Genomic DNA, 9,658 nt, shown 5'->3' with positions numbered 1-9,658 from the left:
TGTAAACAATTGTACTCCTTTTTGTTTTTGTTATTAAATGTTAGTTTAAAAAAATTATTTCTAAGTATGGATCTCACTTCTGATGATGACTTCTCCTAATTTGTGGAAAGTCATTTAACCTGTCACTTCCTTTTTCTACATGTTAAATGTTATGAAATCATTATGGTATTTGAAAAATTAGTAGTGAGGAGATGGATTTCATAGGCTTATGAAATATTTAGACTACTCAGATACTGGTCACTGAGTGCAATGAAATACTGATGTTCTCATTACTTTATTGATTTAACGTCAACTTACATCTTGCTTCAGCTTATTAAAAGAGAATATACATATTTTCTTCAAAAAGTCATTTAAAACACAGACAAGTGTATTTTTAATACTTAATTGATCAACCATTTAGTAATGTGATTATTACAGATGCTATGCAGAGCCATGTTTTGAAGTACCTGCAACAGAACTAAAAGTGAGACTGTATGGTATCATATATATTCTAAAGGTCAGGGATATTGTCCAATTGTCATTTTTATTGTGTTATGGAATGTATTTACACCATTTTACAAGCTATGAGACAAATGTGTAAGTATCCTCCTAACAAAGAAAATGTGTTTTGTGTAGCTGTTTGAGGGGATTGTTTCAAGAAAAAGAACTTTCATATGGAATCCTAGACTCAAGTAGGAAGAGTACTGCAGGTCTCTTGTCCAATCTCCTGCTCAAGGTAGGGCCTACACTGCTTGTACTGGGCTTGGTCCAGTCAGATCTTAAAACCCTCCACAAATGGAGATTCCTCAGATGAGATTTGCTCATTTGTGTCCCAGAGTGTTTATCAGCAGTAATACAAAAGTTAATAAGTAAAACCTTTTTAATTGCAGGCCCTGTGTAGTGGAATGGTTTCTGTGAGATGTGAGTGGCTCTTGTAGGTGGCTGCTTTGACCACAGGAGTTATTTCCCTTCTGAACCCAGTCTGGACACACTGTGTAGTGGTGGTGGGAAACAAAGAAAAAAGCTCCAATGCCTCTGAAGGGAAAGCAAAGAAATTACACTTGAGGTTGGCTTTTATAACCCTCTTTGCTTGAGTTTTCTTGAACTTTTAGTATTATACAGGTTAGTAATGAGCCATTTCCAGACAGGCCTATCAGTTTCTTTATGTATAAACATATTTTTGTCCTACACAGTATATTGTATGTTGGTGTTAAGATTGCATTGGATTGTGATGTAATTGATGTAAGAGGCTTTTGTGAAGATTTCTGACATGTTTTTGAATTCCTGTTAAAATCTAATAGATTCTTCTCATTATCCTTGTTTTTTAATAATTTTCAGCTGGAGGTCATAGCTGTAAATTTTCTGACTTCTGTTCTCTGGTTTTAGCACATAACTGTGGCTTTTTTGAGTCAGTATTTGAGAATAGATTTTCTAAGGTAAAGATAGGTTGAAAATTGCTCAGTTGTAAGGACATATGAATGTGGTACTGACGAATGGCAGCATTTTCAGTCAGGTATCTTTCTGACACGGAACACATTTCAGTTGTGACAGCTGTAAAACATAAAGCAGCCTTGGCTTACCTGAAAATGGAGGTAACGTAGTGATTCATTATATAAAGCGTTTAGCAGTAAGGGCTAAGTACAATTTGGATTCAGGATTTGTTCAACTGTGTTTCTATATTCTTGAATTACATAACCAAAAGATGGTTTAAAAGAGCCTGTTTGCATCTGGTTTAAAGATTTTTTTACATATATATTTATATATTAACGTGCATACATACATTTTTATTAAAACTTCAGTAAAGCTTTTAAGCACAAACAATCCTAATGGGGTTTTGTTATTTTCATTTTTATTTCAAAGCTTCCACTAACCTAGTTTAGATATAGAAACTTCTGCTAGTATGGTAATATTGATCATAAGTGTGAACTTTGTTTCAGTGTTTAAATATTCACAGAAAGTAGTGCAGAGACATATGAGCAAAAAAGCTTCTTTTATAGTACAGTCAGTTGTGTTCAGTGAACAAATAATAAATAAACTAGCAAAGGCACAGTGAAGGTTTACTGATACAGCTGTACTGACACCTTTTTGCATGGATCTGTTTATATCTTCTTTGATTTTTGACTTGCTAATATCAGAATTGATTTTCAAATGGGACTATTTGTTAAACAAGATTTTTTTAAAAAAATAAGTATTTGTCAAATGAAATTGTTTCCATTTTCTGTGAGTGCTCTTAAAATGATAGTGTTTCATGTAGGAAAAAATGGTGGACTCTAGAGACTTGTTATTCAGTGTAGAGCATTTAAGACCATTTTTAATTACCTTGACTCTACCTCAGTCATGTCAGCTGCTTTAGCTAGTTTTTGGTGATCTTTATCTAAGTGCAATTATCACCAACAAAGAAAAAGTGTAGGGAAACTGAATTAAATGATACAATGCATAAGTCAGGTAAGTCAGGTAGGGCTTAGTCGAGCACTTTCATAGGTAGAAAATGAAAGTGTCTTTTCTTCATTAGGTCACAGTGATTTTAGCTGTAGTTTCAGACTAGTCCCACAGGCTTGCACATATTTCTGTATCTGTGAGTGGAGCTTCACCCATCTGAGGATTATTTCCAGTGCCTGCTGGAACTGTAACCTTCTTTTACCTGGCATAACTCTGAGCATGTCAGTAATTTAATTATCAAGACTATGTGGCATAGATTTTTTAAATTTTTGCATTGTTTCTTTTAAGATGTCCATTGTGTGGTTTGCTGCAGGCTGTGATTTTTGTCTGCCATCCAATGTATGTTGGCAGGAGGGTTGTGTACTCGGCTTTGTGTCTGGTCACAGAAAAAAATTCATGCATCTCAGCCAGACCATTTTGTTATTCCTTTAGAATTAAAAGCATATGAAACAGATGCAGCTTAATAAGTATCTTTTTTATAAATAACATTTAAATAACTTAAAACAATAAAGTTCAAATACAACTTAAAATAAAGTTTAATGCTGTAACAACAGAAAAAGCATGTATAAGAATGGAAAAACAGTATTGAAAGCTGTATGCCCTAACAGGAATTATACAAAAGATAGGATATGTTGCATAAAAAACCTTAATATGTCTGAATTTTTGCTTCATTGTAACATAAAATGTTAATTTGTGAAAAGTGAGATGAAGTACATTATTTATTCCTATTCTTATCTTACGTACACTATTTGAAACATCTTTTAGAGCAGCATTAGGTATTTGTTTCATTTATAGATAGGAACATTTTGTGTTAGAGTAAACTTAATTTTTCCAAACTAACTCTCTTATCTGAATACAACAATAAACATTTACAAGATTATATTTTTTTGATCATATAGTTTATGTATAGGATATCAGTTTCTTGGGGGAAGTATTTAAAATACTGCTCAGCCTCCACATTTTCTATTGACTTGATAATCTGACAACTCATTCCAGCAGCCTTAAAGTCTGACATATTTTACACAACATTATCATCTGCTTATTATTATTATAGCAGCCATATTTAAGAAGCAGATAGTTTTTTAAATAAAATATTATCAGATAATCAAGTAATGACTTATTCTTCAGGGTAAATTAATTTAAGAAACTACCCAGTTACAATGACTAACATAATGATTGTACAACTCTTTAGAATTTTTTACAACTTTTAGTTAGTAAATCTGGTTTTGTGTATATTTTCAAATCTTTTTCATGTAGTCTCTTAAAAATAAACATAAATGCGCAAGTCCAGCTTGTTCAGTTTCTCAGTAGTATTCCAGCCTCTCTTGGTATCTTGTCAAACAGTCTTCTTAAAATTAATCTTCCTGCTGGAACTAGTTCTTTATAGATCATTTGTGATTAGGATATTGCCAGAGGAAGAAAGTGGGATGCTCTGTGTTCTTTCTTTGTTTTTTTACCTTTCATTGGAACCCCTTTGTGGTTTAGTGTAACAAACATCTCCTTTCCTTTGTGTGTCCATTTTGCAGAAGCATATGTATTGTAATGGTTTTCTTCAATCAGTTCAATGAAGTTGCAGTCCTCATTGCATACCTTCTGTTGAGAGAAGATAATAAAATAATGTAAGGTAGTACAAGTGTCTTTTTAAATACTTAGAATAGGGAGGATGGAAGAAGAATATGCATTAGAGACCCTGTGTATTATGAATATTTTAATAAATGAATTTGACTTCTGAAATTTGAGTATTGAAAATTTTAGCTTTATCCATTTCATTTTGAAGAAGTATATAAGACCTAATCATTGAATTTATTAAATGGACATTAAAGTCTAATATGGGGTGCCTGGGGTAAGTCCAGAATACATTTTACTTACTTAGGAATCTTTTTTATAAAAAAAAATACAAATGCTACGTCTCAAAATACCTCTAAGATTGTAGGGACGTACACATAAGAGAAGTTTGCGTCCATACCTTTCCATAGAGTCGTCCTGACTTGTTCATTGCCAGGAAATATTCACTTTCCACTCCTTTGATGGCCACTATTCCAACTGCCACCGTTCGGATTTCTAGAATACCTGCAAAGGTACACAGTAAGGGCTGTAAAATGTTTGGTTGTTCTCCAGTTAACTTAGGAGGTTTAGTTCAACTAATATTTTGGAATATTTCCATGTTTATTGAAAATCTGCAGCAATCATTCTTTGAGAACAGAAAAAATTATGTGTATTCATGTGAAGAAAGGGCTTGACTTTAAAAATTCCCCCTGTGTGATCATGTCTGTGTAGAGCCAGTTTAATATTGTATGGTGGTAATTTTTAAGTATATACTGAAATTGTGTTGTCAGTATAAGTAATTTCTCTGTTTTCAGAGAATCAGTGTAGCTTAGAATTTATCAGAATCAGGGTTTCATTTGGAATATGTAGTTAGCCAGCAAGGTTCACAGAATTTGTGCAAAGCCTTTATTTTGAAGTCTTGTGTAGCAGTATCATCCCCTGGAGTGTAAACCTTAGAACTTGCAAGTGATAGAAAACAGACCACAGTGTCTTAAATAAGATAAAGTATTTGCTTGACCTTTGTGTGCTTTTATGACTGATTGGAGCTGTAAAGATACGTGTATTTGAAAATTATTAAAGGCTGCCCTGAAAGCCTATTTATTCAAAACCAGAAAACATTTAGTGTTGTTTTCTATAAACAGCTTTATTTTCATCTCACTGATACAAATCAGCAATACTTTCTGTAGTCACTGTGATACATTTAAGTTACCTGCGCCATAAAAATATTGTTTAGTTAGTATTAAAAAAAAAAGAAAAAGTGAAGGCAGGGGGATTATTAAGGAAACTCAAGTTGTTTTCAAGCTTAAATATTATTAATGTCTTAAGCAGTAGTTCAGAGTTATACATCTGAATTTGAGCTGTTTCTTTCCATATTGAATCACTTGCAGAGTTCTCTGCCATAGCAACTGCACTGTGACTCCTTCTCCAAAATGGGGTCTTTCAAAGGCAGCCAACTCGAGGCAAATTGCAAGAGCTAAGCATGGGGGAGACAAGTGAGGAAGGTGGGAGAGAGCCATGTGTTAGATTATCACCTGAATCTCCTCTTTAACAAAACATTTCCTTTTTGCCCTTTTCATTGGCATTGACTTTTCACAGTCACGCGACAATAGTTGTTCGTTAGTTAGGTTTTTAAGAAAGACATTAAATGTCTATGATATTTTTCCTTCCCTATACTTTTTAATATCCTCTTGTCTTTTGCTTGCTTTCATTTTGTTTTGCTTTTCTCCTTGATATTACTGCTGTATCAATCGTAGAACACACAGATATTTTTTCTTACTATTTTCTTTTGCAGATCAGTTTCCTCTTCTCATGGTGTGTGCGCTGCTGGGCATTCAGCTTGGAGCGCTTATACTTCTGTTCTCCCTTACAATGCTAAGCCAGCTTTTTTTTTAAAGTAAAACTCTTAGAATTCTTTGACAAGTTCCACTCTGCTGCAGGCCTAGCAATAGTTCTAACAACAGGCAATTTGTAACCGAAACTTACAAAAATTATATTAACTTTCATTTAAATTTCACTTTAGAAAAACCACAGTGAGGCTAAAAACCAGATGAACATTGACATTTAGCCTAACGAAGAACATAACAGTGGAAGAGATCTCTGGGTCATCAAGTCCACTGCTCTGCTAGCCTGGGAATTGCATCAGATAATTCTCTTTTCATAAACTTTGCCAGTACTAAATTGGAGTTGTTATTTCTTTGCCCCCAGTGTTTCTGCCGAAGGCTGTTCCAGAGTTTGATTTATTTTAATGGCTAGAGACTTTGTAGTAATTTGCAATCTGCATTTCTTCAGTGACAGCTTATATCCATTTGTTCTTTTGCCTCTGCTGACCATTAACTTAAGGAGAGTTTAAAAAAAAATTCTATGTTTGAGTTTTCTATTTATACAGAATTTTAAAAAATGAGAGATTCAAAATTACTTTTTAAAACAAGTCATACTAATAGGAATTGAGATTTCCTTGAGTAAGCTGATGTTGGCTGAAGTTACAGTAGTAAGAAATCCTACTACTTTAAAAAAGGAAATGCCAAAAGGTTTTGTCCAAAGCAATATTACTGTTGTTGTATTTTTTACATTTTCTTTTAGTGTTTTTTTTTTTTCCTGAAGTAGATTGTGACATTCATACAACTTTTTGGAGTTACTTTGTTTTGGTTTCGGGTACTTCTTTTTCTGCTTTATTCACAGTTGAGACATCAATGTCTTTCCTTGTCCTAAATGAGCAGATCTATTCTTACGTGCTTCCTTTTGAGGTAAAGGGGTTTAATCCTTTCAATACCTATTCATGAAAAGAAAAAAGTCACCAAGCTAGGGTGAGAAAGAAAATTCTTATGCATAGATTGTTTCATTGAAGTACTCTTTTCATACTCTAATAACCAAGACTGCTTTAAAGGCATGCTTAAATTAATAAGATATTGATGAGGAAAAATTCCAAAGGTCAAGCTTCAACAAGGTCTTAAATATCCCTAATTTAAAAATTAAAATGTAAAGTATGTTCTTCAGCTGCTTTATCTAAAGCATCCCCCAGAGAAGTTTGGAAGAGGTTTAAGAGAAGACTTGAATATACCACTAAGTAACTGTGAAAGAAATCAGATTGAAGCCAGCAAAAAAAACCAAAACAAAACAAAAAAACACCAAAAAAACCCAAACCACAACCAACCTAGAGATGGGCATCCAAAATTGAAAACAACTGTACTTTCTATAAAATCAGCATGAAATTCCAAACAATTTTATATGGTTGTATGGTCAGTGTATCAAATGTAGCTTAAATTCCTGTAATGAATGAAGTTTCCTGCAGAGCTGAAATTCCTCTGGTGTATGTAAAAGACACTCAGCAGAGATGGGCTATACTTTGTCTTCAGAAAAGATGCCTATGGATGGTGGCAGCAGTCTTTGTAACCACTTGCTGCAAATTAAATAACACACAGTTGATATCCAGTAGGAAAAAAAAAAGAAGTAAAAAGAAAAGAAACAAAGCAAGCTTTTAGGCTGAGACAACAGTTTTAGTGGGTAAAATATGTATCAGGTTTTGGAGAAAATTTATGTCATAAATGAGGTGAGTTTCCTGGCATTCTGGTCTAAAATGACAGTTGCTCAGCACTTCAGAAACAGACACTTTTATGTCTAGACTTATTCCGTAACCGTAGCCTGAACGACAGGACAGTACCTCAGGCTGGAAATTTGGGTAGAAAAACAGGCATTTATTTATATCATTGATATAAAATTGAGCATTGTCACATGAGATGATTCTTTCCTGGCAAGTGGCATTTGATAATTTTTTATCACCTGATACTAAGTGTTTTTTCTGATTCGATTAATATTTTCAAATCAACATTTTCATCTTCCTTTTATTTGTTAGACTTCTTTTTGCTTTTACAACACACTGATGTTGTATTTGTTAAAACAAATCTTTACTTTTATTGCTACATAATCCATTTGTAGACGATGTTAGAGTAATTTCCATCTGTATGCAGGCATAGTTGTATAGGCAGTTTCTTTGTGTTCGCCCATAATATCCTTAGATAACAGTATCTTGTCTATAAAAAAGTAGCAAGAGCCTTGAGATTTAGCAAAATCAGGGCATTTCTCTTTAATCACTTATCAGCTAAGAGACTGAAAGAGCAATTGTAACTCTGGCTCCTGAGAGCTGAAAGGAAACCAGTAAGTGCCTGAAGATGCCATGGGCAGGTATAACCTGTCAGGGCTTTTGGAAGAGGAGGGACAGCAGAACCACAGAGGGAGGGAGATCTCTTTTCACATGCCAGGGAACTACCCCAGTATGCCAGGATTGTTCAGGAAGATTCTGTGAAGCACACATTGTGTTCAGTCCCTCACCAGCTGGCTCTGTTTCCAGACAGTTCATATGTTGCAGGTATCCCCTCAATGTCTATTGCATATGGTTTCTGGTCACTGCTCCTCAATTTGCAGAGTCACAGTTTCTGTAGACATTCATTCAAAGAGACGTTTTGACATCCGTTACATTTTTCAGAAAGCTGACAGCAATTACATCCCCGTACTTTTCTGTTCTGCCAGGTACGTGTGTTGTGAGAGCACATATGATGTGTACAGCACTTTCCTTCTTGTGGCTCTCTGTGCAGTGAAGTTGAAAAAAAGCAGACTGTTGCTGATTTTTAGGGGTAGGGAGGCTGGCACTGACAGTTCAGCACTTGGGAGGAATGTGTTTGTGAAACACTCTTTCCTCAGCAGAATTGTCTTTAAAAATAAAGTATGTGGAATCTTAAATAGGGACAGAGGAGCAGAGAAGACTTGGATGGAAAATGAGTCAAAACAAAATGTAACTTCTAGATTTCACTAACTTGTGTTTCTCATTAATTGAATTTGGAACACATATTTATGAATTCAAATGACCTTTGCAAATGATTCAAGGTCAAGGAAAATGATCTTGTCTTTGCTTAGAAGACATTGTTTAATGATATGTAATGTAATTTTTTCTTTTGTTCTAGCACTTAATAAATTAATGTTTGTGCCTTTTAAAGCCAGAAAATAGTATTCATGATGGTCAGTCTTGGAAAACTTTCATGATGTTATTGGTACGTGTGCGCATTTGGTAAGCCGGCACAGTAAATACATTCATTAGCTGGTGTATTGCACTTAAATGTTTTTCCAGAAGAGTCTTATCAGTGAAATGAATACTTTTATTGGGTAGTTTTGAAAGTAATTTGTTCCAGGAAATATTTTTCCTTCTTTTCTTTTTTTAAATATAGTATCTAGATTGTAAAGTATTTGTGCAGTTTAAGTTATTTTGATTCTTAATATTTTTAAATGAAGCATCTTGAAGTTCATTTTTTGGTAAAACAATTTGTGTTCTCATTCTCTCTCAAATATAAAAACTAACAGTAAAAAAAAATACTGCAAATAAAGGTATTGACTTAATTTTTACCTTTCACTATTATTAAATTAAAATTGATAGAAAGTAGAATTTGCATTTGTATTGAGTACTTTCCTTAGCAAGAGGATGAAGGAGTTTCCTAGATGATACCTCACAGAACTCCTGTTCATAAGCTTTTTAAGTAGAAATCAATATACAAGTATATGTTAGAACGCCTTTCAAAGCAGGAGATTTCTCCACCCCAGGAATTTTCTTTCTGTGGATATGATTTTAGTGAACAACTAATTAGTAGAAAACAAGCTGATACATACATTCACTATCACTTTCTTTTATCTTCTCCTTGTGATCCTCAGA

General features: G+C 33.8%; 1 protein-coding gene across 3 annotated transcripts in view; it reads right to left on the bottom strand.

The window, feature by feature from the left end:
• Positions 1 to 302: 302 nt before the first annotated feature.
• FGF7 (fibroblast growth factor 7) overlaps positions 303 to 9,658 on the bottom strand; it is a 28,579-nt gene continuing 19,223 nt past the window's right edge. For all 3 annotated transcript variants that reach the window (XM_066196483.1, XM_066196485.1, XM_066196484.1), the window contains exons 3-4: positions 4,385 to 4,488; positions 303 to 4,011 (exon numbers count right to left, since the gene is read on the bottom strand). In XM_066196483.1, coding sequence (XP_066052580.1) covers positions 3,817 to 4,011; positions 4,385 to 4,488 — 299 coding nt within the window. In that variant the 3' untranslated portion in view covers positions 303 to 3,816. The remainder of the gene's footprint in view (positions 4,012 to 4,384; positions 4,489 to 9,658) is intronic.

The sequence above is a fragment of the Chamaea fasciata genome, unplaced genomic scaffold, assembly GCF_029207755.1.
Source record: "Chamaea fasciata isolate MVZ Bird 193981 ecotype frontalis unplaced genomic scaffold, bChaFas1.0.hap1 SCAF_14, whole genome shotgun sequence".
In the NCBI taxonomy this organism is placed as follows: domain Eukaryota; kingdom Metazoa; phylum Chordata; class Aves; order Passeriformes; family Sylviidae; genus Chamaea; species Chamaea fasciata.
The sequence above is the reverse complement of the archived record's forward strand: the minus strand, read 5'-3'. Positions and strand labels throughout refer to the sequence as shown.